Source organism: Ammodytes marinus (assembly GCF_949987685.1).
Source record: "Ammodytes marinus genome assembly, chromosome: 2".
In the NCBI taxonomy this organism is placed as follows: domain Eukaryota; kingdom Metazoa; phylum Chordata; class Actinopteri; order Uranoscopiformes; family Ammodytidae; genus Ammodytes; species Ammodytes marinus.
In genome coordinates, this window is record NC_137231.1 from 24721462 (window position 1) to 24739676 (window position 18215).

The 18215-nt window shown below is 40.3% G+C and overlaps 2 protein-coding genes across 2 annotated transcripts; both read left to right on the forward strand.

Moving 5' to 3' along the window:
* The first annotated feature begins 1331 nt into the window (after positions 1-1331).
* Positions 1332-12821, forward strand: rassf2b (Ras association domain family member 2b). The gene is made up of 11 exons (XM_080042214.1): positions 1332-1459; positions 5083-5131; positions 6487-6560; positions 6745-6820; positions 8111-8262; positions 9189-9298; positions 9642-9784; positions 9941-10094; positions 10223-10344; positions 10518-10615; positions 10751-12821. Exons 3-11 carry the CDS (start codon positions 6508-6510, stop codon positions 10818-10820), a joined length of 978 nt encoding a protein of 325 aa, XP_079898340.1. The 5' UTR covers positions 1332-1459; positions 5083-5131; positions 6487-6507; the 3' UTR covers positions 10821-12821.
* A 2900-nt stretch (positions 12822-15721) lies between these two features.
* Positions 15722-16219, forward strand: sprn2 (shadow of prion protein 2; the record flags this gene model as incomplete). Its single annotated transcript, XM_080050502.1, has 1 exon — positions 15722-16219. One exon carries the CDS (start codon positions 15722-15724, stop codon positions 16217-16219), a length of 498 nt encoding a protein of 165 aa, XP_079906628.1.
* Between the last annotated feature and the right edge of the window lie 1996 nt (positions 16220-18215).

Consider the following 18215-nt stretch of genomic DNA (forward strand, 5'->3'; position numbering starts at 1 on the left):
TTTGAGTGCCGTCTTCCAAATCGTTAAGGGTCGAGGCCAAAGCAGTCTCAAACTCACACAACATATCCGCAGCCATATTTGATGTTTACTATCACGGCTTCGACGTCGCATGCACGTCACTGTCGTCATCCGGTTACGTCCTCCCCAGAGCACCATATAAAGGGCTCTGGCGCGCCCATATTAGATAGAACCAATTGAAACGTGAGCCCAGATTTCTGGTCTTCTTGATAAAGCTTCAACGGAGCGTGTCCAGACCAACACGCGCAGCAAATTTAATTTGCCAGCGCCTAGTGGCAGGTCTGGGAATGCCAGGCTACCAGATTCATGCATTTCACTTTAAAAAGGTTAAAAAAATCTCACGGGGGGCAAACCCCCGGACCGCCCTAGGAGGGTCTGAATCTCGGCTATCTAATACTTTCACACAGCCGCACAGTGGAGGCACTAGCGGAAAACACTGGGTGTGTGAATGATATTTAACAAAGATCTATAGCTTCAGCAGCGCTAACATTGGAGAGGGGCCCCCTAATCATATTTCGCTTAGGGCCCCCTGAAGCAGAGGTGTGGACTCGAGTCACATGACTTGGACTCGAGTCATGAATTTGATGACTTGAGACTGGACTTGACAAAATGTAAAGAGACTTGCAACTTGACCTGGACTTTAACATCAATGACTCGTGACTTGACTTGGACTTGAGTCTTTTGACTTGACAAGACTTGCTACTTTCCCCAAAACACAAAGATTAAAAAGTATATTTTTAAGTAGGCCTACCACTCTGTGTCTTTCATCATGTAGTGTAGCGGAGGAAACTCGGGACTTGAGTGCAAAGACTTGAGACTTACTTGTGACTTGCTAAACAATGACTTGGTCCCACCTCTGCCCTGAAGGCTTGGGCCGGCTCTGAGTGTGTGTAACCCAAAACAGTGTGCGTGACTTTTCAAAATAAACAATAAACAAATAAATCAAATGTCCATTTTGGCCCCTACACTAGGCTTCTAACAGAGGTTAATTTATGTCAAAAGATGGTAGGCCTACATTTAAATGTGGGCCTATTCCTCCGTTCGTTTGTTTTGGGGTTTTTAAGGGTCATCACTTTCTGTTTATGATGCCTGCTGACTACTCTCAATACTAATGTTGTGCGCATGCGCTGCTCTCCTATTGTTTCCGTGTTTTCATCCTTTCATTCATCACCACACGAAGCGCGAACAAAGGGGCGTCAGAGACGCTCTCTGATTGGCTCCTGGCCGGGGCCCCCCGACGCTGCTGCGTCGCGAGCTCCGCCACAGCAGATGGATCCCTCGCGCTCTCCTCCGCCTCCTGGATACAGGCGCCCCACTGATTGTTTCAAACGGCAGGAGAGCGAGTGAGTTGATTGAGGAGTTTACCGTTAACGAGAATAAGAAGACCGAGGGAGGAGGAGGCTTGAAGAGGAGAACCGGAGAGACTGCGTCCCTGTGTTTGGTAAGCCGAGATAGGGTGTTCAAAAGTAGCAAGCAGGAATCAGGCAGAGGCGTTGGTGTAGCCGTAGCCTAGTCTGATCGTGATGATGTCTGTGGGTTGATGTGGCGATGACTGGGTGCAGTTTGATAGCGTGATTATTTGTAGCATATCCCACTATAAGACTTCAAATATCTTCTAAAGACATACGGCAATAGGCCTATCTATTTATTTTATAAAAATCCAGGCGACGCATATAAAGAGTAAAGACTTACAATCTCGAGTTGTGGCATGTGTCGCATGTGTATCATGAAGTGATAATAGGTCTGCTCCATAGCACTTGTCCTTTGATTATCCAGCCAGAATCTTTTGCACACTCAATACATTTGGAGTATAGTCTACAAGGGAGTGTGCACAGCTGAGCTAGACTATGTATTAGGCTAGTAAAACAGGTGACATAAGAAGCAATGGATAGTTAAGATTCCTCTCAGCACACATCAGGCTGGCCACACAGAGGCACTGCTTTAAGACAGACCCTCTGCCAAAAAAGTCAATAGGTGGCTGTGTGTTGGCTGTAATGGTACCAGTTTATTAAGTAGGCTAGATAAAGTAGGCCTAATGCATTTTAATACAGCAGCCCTGCTATCAATCCCATCTTCATCATGCTTCTAATGTTTTGTTTGTATTGTAGAGAGATGTTGATTTAATTCTGTGGATATCTTTGCGGAGCAGTGTCTGATATTTAGTCTAAATGCGTTTGTTTGGATTAAAGGCATAGATTTCGAGAGCTCCACAGCCCTTCAAAATGTTCATAGAGTTGATTTGGATCATAAACCGAACATTATAGGTAAGATTTCTATACAAAGCTGACTGCATTAGTTATAATCTTTACTAAAATATCCAGTCATCTACGGCTGCAACTAACAGTGATTTTCCTTACGGATTATTTTCTCAGTTAGGTAATCGTTTGGTCTAGAAAACATCTGGTAGAACATCCCGCTGTACCCAAGCCGACATCTGGAAATGGACTGTTTGCCCGAACAAACATTTGACAACTCAAAAATATTTGATTGGAAAAGTATAAAAGACAATACATTTCAACAGCTAATTGTTAAGTCTGGTGAAAAAAGAAAGTGCACTCGGTTAACAACAAGTGTATAAGACGAGAACACCAGAAAATAGTCACATTTAATAAGCTGGCCTGGAACCAGTGCATTTTGTGGCTTTCTTTGCTTAATTATCACAATACTTTTATCCCTGCGGTAAATTGAGGACAGGAATGGTTTCCGCCCTATCTGGAGAATCTGGAAACCATATGTAGCACTAGCTTCATACCGAGTCTTGAAGCGTTATTTGACTAGTACCCAGCATGCCTAACAAGGAGCAGTAGAGACACAAACACGTACTATTTTTGGCTCAGCGTTGCAGGATAGTTTCTGGAGCTCAGATGTTTTCGGTGTTGCTATGACAATGGCAACAATAGTGAGTTGGAGCAGAAGTAATGTGGAGTCTGAAGGCAGAGGGTCGGTGGTGGTGGTGGGTTTTAAAAAGCAGACAGGAGGAGGAGGTTTGGAGCTATTCATCATCCATCTGAGCCAAAGACTCTGACAGAGGAGGTTCACAGAAAACAGGGCAAGAGGGCAGAAAACAAGCGTGCATGTGTGTCAATGAAAGAGTGTGTGTGTGTGTGTGTGTGTGTGTGTGTGTGTGTGTGTGTGTGTGTGTGTGTGTGTGTGTGTGTGTGTGTGTGTGTGTGTGTGTGTGTGTGTGTGTGTGTGTGTGTGTGTGTGTGTGTGTGTGTGTGTGTGTGTGTGTGTGTGTGTGTCTGTGTTTTTGTGTGTGTATGAGAGGGAGAAAGTCAGGGAGGGGGAGAAAGTCAGGAAGCTGTGGTCATGAGTTTTAAAGGCTTTTTGGATGGTTTCTCTTCTTTCACAAGGGACGAGAAGGAGAGCGAAGATAAAGCTAAATTGGAAAAACAGACGGACAGCAGGGGGGAAAGATTATTTTTTTAAACTGGAAGTCTACTAACATGATAAATTGAAATACATACTTGTGGTACAAATAACTGAGCAGCTGAAGGCTAGTAAGACAAAAAAAATACAGCGAAAGAGGGGAAAACTATAGAATGAGGACTGTCTGACGTTGTTTTGAGGCACAGGGAGATTTCAGGGAGTCCATGAGGTCTAAGTTTGAACTGTTGTCCAGCACAAAGAGGAGCGTGTCATCTGAAACAGGACGGGTTCAGCTGTGGGTCAGTCTGGCTGCATTTTTATGCTGCTGTTGGCTTCAAAACAAAAAGCTGAGGCAGCTCTCTGCTGTCAAGGATAAGATAAGCCAGACCTGTATTTACAGTATGCAGGGGGAAAGGTTATTTACTCAATTTGGCTACATATTCAAAAAAGACATTGAACGCCGAGTACAGAAGGTAAACTTAAGGGATAACATGTTCTGCTATAGTAGCGCTGGGTACCTGGAGGTGCTTTGATATCTCTGATATATCTGAACAACTTCAGGAAGGTGGTTTCTGACAACAAATAATATAAGTAATTTTGTTTTGATGGCCACATCTTACAGTATATAAATAAATAAGAATTTGAGATATTACAATTGGTGTCTGGGAATGGAGGGTTGCATTGCATGGATTATTTCCACTGTTAAGTAAAAAAAAAACATGTTCATACATATTCACAAAAAGGTACAGAGAGTAGGATATTATAGCCCTACCTAATGTAGCCCTCGCAGTAAAAGACAAATGCTAAAACCTTTAACACATTTATGACAACAGTGAAGGATTCTCCAGCTGCAGCTTTAAAGGTTAAAGGTCACATCTGATCTTTATTTCAGGAGGTAACGTCGGGGAAGGATGGATGTTGTTCTCGGATAACAGCTGTTATGTTGGTTTAAGTTCACGTTGGTCTCGTGACATGTCAATATTGTCCTGCTTCGACAGCCAGGCCACATGTCCGTCTCACCCGCTAATGAGTCTACGAACACGGACCGCTGTTGACCATGGCCCGCTGTATTAAAGACTAATGATATCCATTGTGGAAGTGAAGGGTTGGCTTTTGAGCGCTTGACATGGCTAACATAGGCGCTGAAATATTGATGGATCTTGGCAGGGTGCTGGGCTGATTGGTGTTTAATATTTAATCTGTACACAATAACAGAACACATTTATTTCAGATATTGACAGCCTGTGGTTTTAGTCAGGTATGTGTGTTTGGGATCAGGTAAGAAGAGCCACACATAACCCGGTAGACATATCACTTCTTACTCGTTGCTCTTTGTTTTGGATCATGCAGCACCATGAATCATCTGTGCCGCTTGAATTGAGGAAGTTTTGGGCTGCGTTAAGAGGACTAGTGTCAGTTTCCTGTGTGACTGACTGAGTAAAGGAGGAAGTGATTTAACGGAAGGGGAGCACTTCCTTTAAACGCCCCCACTCTTCCCCGTCTGTTTGCTGGCATGCTCACAAGAACAGACCCCCGTGGGCTGTTTGAAAACCACTCCTGAGAGGCAAAACTGTTTATACCTGAGGAAACGTACTGGGTCTACCTGTCTAACCTCTCTCTCTCTCTCTCTCTCTCTCTCTCTCTCTCTCTCTCTCTCTCTTTCTCTCTCTCTCTCTCTCTCTCTCACATCTGAAGCTCCCTCTTTCTGGTGACTCAACAAGATCACACAGTCTTCTTCACTACGGTAAGATCACTAGTCGTCTTGTTTCTTTATACCATATTTATTTGGCAGTATGTCTATTTGACGTTGCATATTAATATTTGGTTAAAAAACATGCTTTTAATGGGAAGGTTTTCCACAAATCACCAAGTAAACACAACATGCATTATTGTGTTAGGGAGTTCAAATCTGCTTTTTAAACTTTAACCACAGTGATATTACACTGAGAAAGTACTGCAGACTGGAGGTTCAGAGTGATGGATTACACAGCATACACAAGTTTAAAAAGTGGGATTGGTTGCCATGTTAGTTTAGCCTGCTAACATGCTAACAGTTGTCACTATAAAGAAAATAACACTAAAAACAAAGTACAACCTAGGCTGTTTGGAATGTCATTAGTCTTGCAAGGATGAACTCATGATGTCGATAGAGGGGAAAAGTCTCCTTTAAAGGTCCACTATGGACCTATATCATTTACAAAACAATTTACATCATATATTGCAAATGGGTGAATGGGTAGAAATGTCAAACTAAAATAAACTAAATGGTGCAAAAATATTACATGAATTTAGTCCATGGATTTAAATGTCCAGACAGAGTTGTGACATGTCTTCAATTCTCCATCGAAATGTCCAGTAGATTCAATTTCTGGGAGCAAAGACACTTCATTTACTGTATGCATGGAAACAAATATGATGGATTGATAAATGCATAAATATGTGTGCTGCCAGAGGTTCGCTTGGAGATAAATGTCTAAGCAACTGACATGGTTTGGCTCAGCGGGTCGCCCATGTGTCCTGCACCTGTTCCTCTTCTGCCCTGCCTCCTCCGCAGACACACACAGACAAAACACACACACACACACACACACACACACACACACACACGCATTCTGAAAAGAGGGAAGGAAAACTTCAGGGGGTGATGGCCGAGTGCCATTTTAAACAGCTGCATGTGTGCGTACGTGCACAAGTGTTAATTTGCCAAAGAGAGACAAAGAAATAAGTCCAGAATTAAAGGGGTGACAGGAAGGAACATCTAGACAAGAAAAAGGAAGAGAGCAGCTGTTTCACTCCATCACACCAAATATTTTAACTGTTTAGTAGTGAGACCAAGGTAACGGTGGATTAACCCTTAGCTCTGAGTTGATCCGCATCTTGAAGGGAATACATTGAGAGGAAACTAGATATGATCTGCTGTTATTGTTTACATACTGTATGGAGCTTCACATCCTCATGTTCCTGCGGTTACTTTCCTCCTCTCCATACTGACCCCTTCTGTATGTCTGCTGCTAGCTGCCGGTCATGGGGAGTCATGAGACTGATGATCAGATGGATGAAAATAATTAACGCTCTGTGTTGCTTGTGTTTGTCTCTCAGCTCCTCTCATGCTCTCTGAGAATGGATAATACACAGTACGGGGTTCAGATCGGAGAGAACAAGTTCATCAGCAAGTAAGGATCAGATACCACACTGCTTCTCACACGATAACACACATACCGACCGACTGACCGAAAAAATAACTGTATGCTTAATTAGCCTTCTGTGTGTGTGTGTGTGTGTGTTTAATTTAAAAAAGGTTAGTAGTAATGTGACCTATACTCTTTTTAAACAGCATTTCTTCCTCTCTGTCTCCAGGGTAACAGTCCTCTCACATCTCAAGACGTACAACCTCTACTATGAAGGACAGAATCTACAGCTCAGACATAGAGAAGTGGGTATACGTGTGAGTGTGTGTGTGTGTGTGTGTGTGTGTGTGTGTGTGTGTGTGTGTGTGTGTGTGTGTGTGTGTGTGTGTGTGTGTGTGTCTGTGTTTGTGTGTGTGTTTACAGTTATTCTAATAGTCTTACGCGCCCCACACACATCCTGCGTCTACCTCTGGAGCGCGTCGCGTTACCTTACTGCTGCCTCTCTCGGACTTTTCTCGGACACACATGCAACGTCTCAGCAGCTGCTGCTGCAGCGCTGCTTCTAAAAGCCCTATCTTTCTACATAGAGTTTTCATAGATAATTCCCATTAAAAATGAAGTTCTTTCATGTCATCTATGATGCATATGATTTATATTGAGTCTGGACAGTAATCCGTGCGCCCCATTGCCATTTTTTTTCTTTTTTTTTGCCATATTTTCGCTTGTTGGAAGTTTTATTTTGAAGGGGACACACCAGGAAATGATGAAACTACAGCGAAAGCTGCCAGTATGAAGTCAATATGACTCTCAGCAGAGTATTTCAAAAATCACTTTACTGATTTATACGGGAGAGAGAGAGGGGGGTGTGGTCGGGGAAGAAGAAGGCCGTAGACACAGATAGAGCAACGGAAAACTGTTGCGCTCATCATGATCTTTTTTATTTCTTCACTATATTGGATCTCTATATCTGTCATTTATCCAAAAATGAAATGCCAGAACTAATTGAAAATTAGGTTTTAAATCCCTCGGATTTTGATTGCACAATTAAATCGTGAAATAAAGGGATTATTCGCGTATACGACTGAGGGATGTTTTATTTTGAAATAAACACACCGGGTAAACGTGTAACTAGAGTGAATGCTGCTGGTATGACTGTCAGCAGAGTATTTCTCTATCAGTTAAAGCACAGAGACGCGAGAGAGACGCGCTGCTCTCAGAAAAAAAATAGGCGAGCCTCCTGAGGTGAAGGGGAGCGTCGCTGCAGACGTGCCTCCGACGCGCCTCAGCAGTGCGTCTGAGGTTGGATGTGTGCTCGCTCTACGTTGATTTCACAGTCTGTGACCAAAAGTCAGACGCAGACGCGAGGTAGACGCGCAGTAGAGGTAGGATGTGTGTGGGGCGCGTTATCCTCTAAAAAATCCGCATATCTCTACACCACTTTCTGTCACCCTTCTTAATTTTCCTCTCAGTCTTTTTCCATTCATTACACCCCCTATATACCAATCCCCCGCTGTATCCCAAAGGGCTCATAACTGTCTATTGTGTGTAGTTATATGTGTGCGTGTGCATTGATCACAGCTCCTCCCTGCCAACAGGAAGAGGACGAGCTGATCGTGGAGGGCTTGCTGAATATCTTCTGGGGCCTGAGGCGACCAATAAGGCTTCAGATGCAGGACGACCACGAGCGGATCCGCCCGCCCCCTTCCTCTACATCCTGGCACTCGGGTTGCAATCTGGACAGTCAAGGGTAAGAGGTGCAGACAGATCCAGTTACTGCACGCTGACCGGAAATACTGATGCACACAGGGTCAGCCGGGGGCAGATATATGGATTAGGTGCAGGTTGTCTGATGAATAATGAAATACACTTGTGAAACCATGTTTATGCATTGATGAATATCCATTGATGAATCTTCAAATGGTAACAGTACTTAAACTAAAGTGAACATCTTAACCCGCATGCTCATGGATGGATTTTTGCCCTAAGCGACCGTAGATCAGATCGTGTAAACAGGCTTGAAGGCCCACGTTCAGCTTTTACATTATATTCATCAGAAGAAGCTGTGTTTGGAAATGTCAACTGTGAAAACAGCAGCTGACATTTGGGTATTTTCGGGACAAAATGTAAAACAAACGTCTCTTATTGGAAAGGGACGTAAACTAATTAAATCACTTTGAAAAAGCACAGCTGTATATAGTTGCTTTTTATTAGGTTAGTTAGTGGCATTTACCTGAAACTAAAGAGATCTGTTTAAGCAACATACAGAAACATACAGAACTCCATAGTGATACTACGGCTACATCAGTCCAAATATCAAAGGAAATACTTTATCAAATGGTGATAGCATATTTCAAACACAGAACAAATGTCAATAAAGAGGACAGTCAGTCACAAGTTGAATCCCACCAACAGGGATTTGATGTAAAAATGTATAAGTGCTGAACGAAATGCTGCTACTAATCCTATTAGACTCACCTCTCTGTGACCCACTGTATCATTATGTGCTTAACCGCCCCTCACATTGTCTCAAGAACAATCAAGTCATTTTTGACACAGGTCCAAAGTCATTAACTGTGATAACGTGTTGTATCTACAAAAACCTTTGGGCTGTATCTTGACAGTCTCTTACTCCTGAACTTCCTTTTATTTCCCTTTTTACAATTCCCCCAACAGCACAGATGGTGAACCAACAACACAGCAGAACCCGCCCACAGTGGAGGTGACGCCCCCTGACAACCAACCAGAGGACAACGGCATGATGGAAGAACAGACAGAAGAAGAGGGTCAGTGGTTTTATTGACTGTACAAATCTGGCAACATACTGTGCATCATTTACCTTACAATAATAAGGTAAAAAGACACTAACTGAATCACTAGATAATAGTGTTGGCTCGTCAGTTGCCAAGACAAAAAAAGAAAAAACGTAAAGTGTGTAAAAGGAATTGTTTTTCAGAACATACTTGGTAGAATTGGAATACCTCTATAATATTCATATATATTACAAAAGGAAGTGAGCACATTTCTAATTAAAACCATTTTATTCATTTTTTATCAACATTTTCCCTATTTTTTTCATGTTAAAGAATAATAAGTGATAATCTGAGTTGCTGACTGTTGATTGGACAGATGACAATGACAGCTCTGCTCAGCTCATGAGGACCAAGAGCGATGCCGGGGTGTTAAGACGGGGCCAGCGCCGGTCACCGAGTGACCAGAGGAAAATCAGACGCCATCGCTTCTCCATCAACGGTCACTTCTACAACCACAAGGTAAACAGAAGATCCAGAGAAAATAACCTTCATGTCCTCATCAGTTAGGTTTGAAAAGATGCAGTTTAAGCAATTTTGATATTGGTGTTTAAATGTGTAATTGAAAAATAAGATCAAATCTGAATAAATAAATGTTTAAATGTTGTTGTCTTCCAGACAGCAGTGTTTGTTCCGTCTTACGGCTCAGTGACTAATGTGCGGATCAACAGTTGCATGACCACACCCCAGGTGCTACGAGTTCTCCTCAACAAGTTTAAAATCGAAAACAGTCCGGACGATTTTGCGATCTACCTCGTCCATACGAGCGGAGGTGGGTGTGAATTATTCCTTTGATTTATTGTTTTGTCAAGAGAAGCTTACTGAGGAGAACATTACAGTATATACTGTTACTTTTGTTCTGTTAATCCAGAACCTTTTGTGGATGTGTTGATTTTTCAGAACGTGTGAAACTAAAGCGAAGCGACTATCCTCTGTTGCTGAGAGTGATTCAGGGTCCGTGTGAGCAGGTCTGCAAGGTTTTCCTTATGGAAGAAGACCTGGTAGAAGAAGTCACATATGATGTAAATCACTTCTCTTTTTTTGTAATATAGGAGGACACAGATATTCAAAGATGTTGCCTATTTAAATGCTGCAACACAGTCCTTGCCCTCTGTGTCTCAATTATCCTATTATCCTCTCGTTAGTCTCTCTTTTTTTTGTGCTTAGTCATTGTACTTCTCCTCCCTACCACCAGGTGGCGCAGTATATCAAGTTTGAAATGCCTGTCCTGCAGAGTTTCATCACCAAACTGAAGGAGGAGGAAGACAGGGAGGTGCAAAAACTCAGAAGGAGGTACAAGAAAATACTGTATACAAAATGTGCATTAGCTGATATGAGCTTACAGAACTGATCATATGGTACATTGTTTTGTAATTTTTATTAAATGACATAATAAAATGTCATTTAATATCTACTCTTGTAATGCAGGTATACTTACCTGCGGTGCATCATTGAGAAGCAGCTAGGTTGTTCCCCAGAGGGAGCCACGTGTATGTGATCTGCTCATCAAACTGTCAAAGCCTTTCCCAGAGATCCACATCATCCAACCAGAGTGACCAAGAGTCAGCTGACAAGAACCCAACGTATGTGTTTCAGTGATTATCCTGCACCACTGACTTCCTGCCTCTGTGTGAGGTCTTATTCAAACCATCCAATCAGTCATCATCATATGGACAAAACTTAAACATGCCATATTGTGTGCATGTCAGGTGTGACCTTCAGCAATATCATGAGAGTTGTGACGACTCACGCAACCTTGTAAATAATCACCTCATCTCTCTTTGCTTTGATTTCTCTATTTCATAACAAACAGTGTAAAAACTGAAAGACATTCCTCTTCTCCTGAGTAATTTAAACCCTTTTGGCAGTGCTGTACTTTACATAATGAGCCTAAAATGACTCGTCATGTTCCTGTCTATCCCCTCCGGAGCACAAGCTGATACCCAAAATCAATTGAAAGCACACACATAATCTAATATTGTCTTAGTAATGTGCCTGTTAAAAGGTTTCTCCAAGCACAAAGACAGAATGGGAAATTCTGGGGCTTTTAAATGTTAAGTACATACTGTAGCTACAGTAGAACCACAGTAGCTGAAGACTGAAGGTGTGCCTTTATATTCCCAGCTGTTTGAGAATGTGTTCAATATTGTGATTGAATAGTTAAATTGACCCTTTTCAGATGAGGAGTTCACTGCATGGTCATGTGAAAACAGATTATTTGTTTGTGTTGTGACCATAAGTCTGTTTGTGGTATGATCTGACGGTCACAAAACTTTGGTTTCAAACTGAATGTTAAAGACATTTTATGATTGATGTTAAAGGAATATTATTGGGGAAATGCTTGTTCACTTTCTTGCAGCGAGTTGGATGTTTGTATGACTACAGCCAACAGGTGGTTGGCTTAGTTTAGCACAAAGTCTTGAAAGAGGGGGAAACAGCTAGCCTGGCTCTGTCCGAAGGTTACAAAATCCATATGTAAGCACCTCTAAGACTCACTAATTAGAAATGAACACGTCATATCTTATTTTTCAAGGGTAAAATATACAAGTTGTGGTTTTACAGAGGGATTAATATGGCAAATAAGTTTTTTGTATGGATTAAAAAAACAAGATAATTATACTGATAATAATAAACTTTATTTATGTAGTGCTTTTCAAAACTAGAGTAACAACAAAACATTTTAATATCATTTACAGAAAATGCAATAAGAAAAGGGATTTTAAGAAATGATAAAAAAAAAATTAAGGAATGTCTAATGAAATATATAACGTATTAAGAGACTTGAAGTGCTTGTTTTGTAACATTTGGACAGTGCCAGGCTATGTTTACAATCTTCATGCTAAACTAAGTTAACTGGTGTCTGGCTGTAGTTTAATTTTTTTTCTTTACAGATATGAATTTTTTCTCATTGAGAAATCGTTATAAGCGTATTACCCACAATTACCAACTAATTATTTGAAAAAAGAAAAAAAGCATTTTAACGTGTTGGGCCCCTTTTTGTGTTATGGTGTATCGTCCTTTCTTGCATCGCTGCCTTATGTAGATGGTAAGAAGGTGTCAGATTGAGATTGAGAGCACAGTAAACAGTGTTTGATACAGTGTATGAACAATTTTCACATGTTGGACATCGGACCAACGCTACAAAAATGATTGTACACCCAACAGAGAAAAGACACAAGAAGCACAACATGAGACTGTGATTTTTTTTGCTGAAGAATGTTGTAAATGTATGAATGAGCATTTCAAAGCTGTACATCTCACCTCCATATGTGCAGAGCTTTGCTTTTGTTTGTGTGCGTGCAAACAACCTGGTCCGTATCAATATTTCTAACATGTCTTTAAGTGTGATGCTGAGAGTATGCATGTTGTATTTTTTAATAACTCTTAAGACTTGCCTGCTTTTGTATTGTGTCTTTTACAAAAATAATGAATGAACCTTTAGTCTTTGGGATGTTAATCATGCCACTACTTGGAAAATGTAGTGGTTGTTTTCTTACAATAATTGTTATTTAATGAAAAATAAAAAATTTGAAGTTAAGAAATTATGATAATGTGTATATATAGAACTGTTTTCTCCTTTCTTGCTCATTCAGGTCAGTGTGTGAAGAGCCTACTGTACCAAGTTGTATAATGATGTGAAAATCCTGTTATAACGACAGGTGAGATGTGACATCATTCACTCAAAGCTACGGGAGAGCTCCTTACGTGTTCGGGTTTATTCACTCAGTGGACGGTAAACAAAAAAAAAGTCAGTCAAAATTAGAAGCACCCGCAGGTATTTATATCCAATGTGGTAATACAGCAGCTTTAAAGCACGGTCTCCAGCCAATGAGCAGGTGAGAGACACAGTGATCCATCTCAGCTGACCCAGATTGTCTTGAGGATAACAGGCTTGCCTCCAAACATACTTCCTACAGTCAGAGGAACCTGAGCTGCAAACAAACGCTCGAGAGGCGGAACTTCACCTAAACGCCGCAACAACCCAACAGGTAAGATTCTTGGATTTATTATAAGAAAAGTGCAATTTCTCTGTTAGGTTCATCAGGTTTGACCAATGTTTTTCTCTTTCTTTTAGTTTTGGTAAATGAATCTATCTCTTTATGGACGTAACTTTGTTATATTTCCTTATCTGAAAGCACAATGAATAACGCACTGAGACGCAGATCAGTCAGGTCTTGAGACCACTTTTTGGAATTAACCGTGTTTTTACCCACTCAGGACTTGGATTTTTAATTCAAAAATGGAAACAACTGTTTGCGGGCGATGACACATACAAACATTATCTGTCAATACAAGAGGCAAATAAAGGAATCTTAATTTGTTTTTTGTGGGCTTTTTTTATGGGAATGTGGCTCTTTCATATCAATTTCAGAAGTGCCTCTGTTTGCAGGTTCCACATACATATTTTCTTAAATTTGTCATGCAGTGTAGCACTTTCACTGTTCTAGTCTTGGCCTCGTTACACTGGTCTTGGTCCTTACTTGGCCTCTTGACTACAACACTAGTCCGAACTGCATTGAATTTACAATGACATGTTTTTTATTCTTCTATCTTCTTTGTGATTCTGGAGTTGTAATCTAAAAGTCACTGGATTATTCTCACACTAAGTAACCCTGTGTAATCTCATCTGTTTAGAGGACTCGGATTATTGTTGTCAACAGAGAGAATGATGTCATGCTGCTTACTGGGTATTGTCAGCAGTGCTAGACCTATTCAGATAGTTTACATAACTATTGGAAGTAACATAACATTAGGAAAATACTCCATTAGATGTAAAAGTCCTGCGTTTAAAATTGTATTCGCAAGATAATATACATTAACTACTAAATACTAGTTGTAGTGTTGGAGTTGGTCAACGTGATGGCAATTTCAGCTGCTTCGATGCAGTTGAAAACTTTAATCTGAAAGAAATTACTATATTTTGTGTGTTAAACAAACCTAAACTCAAGCTGTTGAATAAATGTAGTGTAGTAAAAATACATTATTTCCTCTCTGAAATGTAGCATGAAATAAAACCCAAGTTAAATACAAGCACCTTAAAAATGTTACTTGAATTAAGTACTTCCTGTTGTTACTTTTCACCTCAACATGAAAAATATTGTCACTACATAACTACTATAAGAACATACATTATTATTGTATTTTATATAAATGTTTATATAACATATTTGGCACATGTACTTGAACATGTTATTGTATTATTTATACTTATACCTGTATAGTTGTACTGTAAATGGTTTTCTGCACTATTTTCACATATAGTCTGTAAACTGTAATTGTAATATATTTTTATCACATATTTTGTATTGGGATCAATAAAGTTTTAAAGGGTTCATTTGTTTTACAAATTGCAAACAAACAGTTAGTTATTATAAGCGCTATGTAATTACTGCAGCAGGCCTGGTCCACAGATCCAGAGCCAGGTCCTGATGAAAGGGCGTTGGATGTTATGAAAGCTGTCTGATCCCCGGTCAGCTGTATTGTGACGCTGCTTGTGTAAGAAGTGTTCTCAAAGCTGGATTAAGAGCCACGGTCTGCACTGCTCTTAATTTATCAGCCATGTAAAAATAACGCACTGCAGAACTAAAGCTGCCATGAGAACATCTCATAAGTGTGTTTATGGTCACTGTGCACTTTCAGAAAGTGGAATTAACAAGTTAATTTACTTCCCTGCTGGACTTCAGTACAATCTGGGTTAGTGGTTCTCACGTATTTAAATTTTTCATTTATTTTATTTTAGTGGTTTTATAGTTTTATACAAAAAAAACAGAATAAGTAAACACATACAATACATACACAACACCCAACCCTCTCCCCCTCCCCCTCGCCCTCCCTCACATAAACACATATTTACATTTGTTACTCCATTTCGGAAGGCAAATATTCTCCAACCAGCTACATTTTGGAAATGTTAAACCTATAATGAAATATACATATAATATAACAAAGTTAAAAGTGCCTAATGAAGCATAATGAATACTTCACATTTTTATTCCTAATTTGTGCAATTCGAATGCAGGGAACTTTTTGTTTACTTACCAGTCTAGTATTTAAAAGTATAAACAAAAAGGACTTACTTTACATCTAATAAAAATAAATTATGATAAGATTATTTTTATTGTATTTTTTAAAATACATTGTTTAGCTGTTTTCCTTTATTATAGTTAATGATTATTGTTTTGTACCTCATCCCCCTGTTTCAATGCTTCTTATATCCTGTGATATAAATACACTTGTATTATTAGTTGACTGTGCTTCTTTCACTTTTATTACATTGGTATTTATTGTTGTGTGTTGTTATTGCTATGAAGTATTTGTTCTGTTCCTACAGGTTAGGCAGAAACTAATCCACACATCCTGATGACATTTCCTTTGTCTTCTTTGACAGGATATAAAATGATGTCTGGTCTGCAGAGACTCCCCCTCACAGTGGCCCTCTGCCTGCTGCTCCTCGCCACACTGCTGCCCGGCTCTGAGGCCCGTCGTGGAGGTGGGGGCTTTGGCCGAGGTGGAGGTGGCCGGGGCTGGGGAGGCGGGGGCGGTCAGGCCTACAGACCCGTACAGAGCAGCGGCCCCAGTGCAGGGAAAGTAGCTGGAGCAGCTGCAGCTGGTGCCATTGGAGGAGCAATGATTGGTTCCGCCCTAAGCCGCCCCGGGTATGGTGGAGGATATGGGATGGGTGGAGGATATGGGGGGGGATACGGAGGGTATGGGGGAGGATACGGAGGGTATGGGCAACCAAGAGGCTACGGCCGCAGGCCCGGCTATGATTCAGAAGGCTCTGGAGACATGGGGTACTACACAGGAGCATCCAGTGGCCCCATCTACAACAGCATCATCGTGGTCATCGGCTCACTGGTGTCCCTGCTGATGGGCCACTGGGTGGCAGTCATGTAGAGCTGGAGACCCAGAAAGAGACTCAGGCCCAAACCCTGACTGAACAACTATTTTTTGGTATAAGGTCAAATGTGAGCTAAAAAAAATAACGATAGCTGCAGGCCAATCTTAAATTCCTGACACTTCAGTGACCCCTCGATGGGGACAGGAAGAAGAATCTGACCCATGATCGCTCTACAACATGTCAGTGTCTGCAGGTATACTGCTGATGAACAATGACAAATTGTTCTTGGATGATTCTTCTTGATCCATCTGCACCATGTCTCACACTCCCACCCCTCCTTTTATCAAGGCCAATCTTTTGATACTAATGATGTCATTAATGATGTCAGTATGTTTTAGAGCCAAACTCCATAATCGATGTGTAAAGCTAGACCAGGAATACAGTAGATATGAAATCAGGTTGAGTCTACCTCGAGAAGTCATGTCAAGGCCAGAGTTTAAAGAGCAGCTATACACTTCATATGATAATGCCATTTCCTAGGATAAAAGTTTTTTCACATTGTTACATTTTCATTCCGTTGCTTGTAAATGTGTTATGCCATTTTGTAGACTTATGTAAATAAATAACATATGTTTTCATTGTTATAAAAGTAAAGGAAAAAGCTAAGAACAAAACATCTGTGTTTCTGTTCATTGTCTACATTATTGTCAGTCGGGACCACTCAGATATTACCTGCTAAAATAAAAGTAAAAGATCCACTCGGGCTACATGTTTAGCTGCTTAAATGTGTCCATTGTAGAGACAGTCAGATAAATAGTGTGATGCTTGACCAGGAACTCTTCACTGCAGCCATAGCCAAAACAAACTTAAACACAATCTGTTTGTACATTATAAGGTTAAGATCAATCTTTCAAGTTCAACCTTTTAAGCTTGCATGGACAGGAAGTCGTTAAAGGTACACAGAATAATGGAAGCCAGAGCACATGTCGTGCTGATGAGAACCCAGGGCTACAATTATAATCTCCCCCCAAAAACTCCAAAAATGGACGAAGAGTTGTTGTGAAAAACTAAAATAAGGTTAATCATGAAGGTCTAAATACCAGCTTAACACTTTTCACTCAAAACCATAAAAATGTCAACTTCCTGGTAAAAAGTTCATGATGAGATCACGATCAATAGACATGAATGTCTTTATAATATTTAATGGGTCTGTCGCATGATGACTCGTCATCTCCTGACATTAAACTTCCTGTCTTTTGGAATGAAACATTCACAAAGCACAGCATTCATGTAGTTAGTGATTAAATGTTGCACAACAGACTTGACATTTTTACTCCGTCAGTAGAATTGGTTCCCAGTTAACACAGAGCTGTACTTTGTCCAGTGAGTAACACCAAGATGTGGATTACTGTTTATGTTTTATGAAAAATGTACTTACCAAATATAATTTCCAAAACATGTCATGTTGCTGTGATGGGAAGTAGGCTACATCTCCTCAAGTACTGTACTTTTAAGTTTACTTAAATTTTGAGGCACTTCCACCTTACTTGAGTATTTTAATTTTATGCTACATTATACTTCGACTACACTTCATTTCAGAGGGAAATATTGAACTAAAGTTCACTTAAGTTTTTTTTACACAACCAGATTAATATTAAACATATTCAAGTTTAAACCAGTGATTCCTAAATCGCCTGACTTCTGACTCCCTTGATCTCCATGAAGTATCACCGGTAAAATAATTCATCATTTTTTAATGTGTTTACTGTTGATACTTCATAATCAGCAAATGTACATGTTGGTATTAATATGCTAATTTGAGTAAAGATCCTGAATAGTTTCTACCATGAGCACGTTGTCATGTTTCCACAAAAGCTTTTCATAAAGTGCTTGTTTTCAGTTAAAAACTCAAGTAATAAAACAAATATCTACAAATACAAATGAGTAAATTTAAAACATTTATTTGACAAGACAAGCCAAAAGTGTTAGTCAACCATAGAAACTTCTGCAGCAAAGCAAAAGCAAAAATTATAAGTAATAGACATTGCTTAA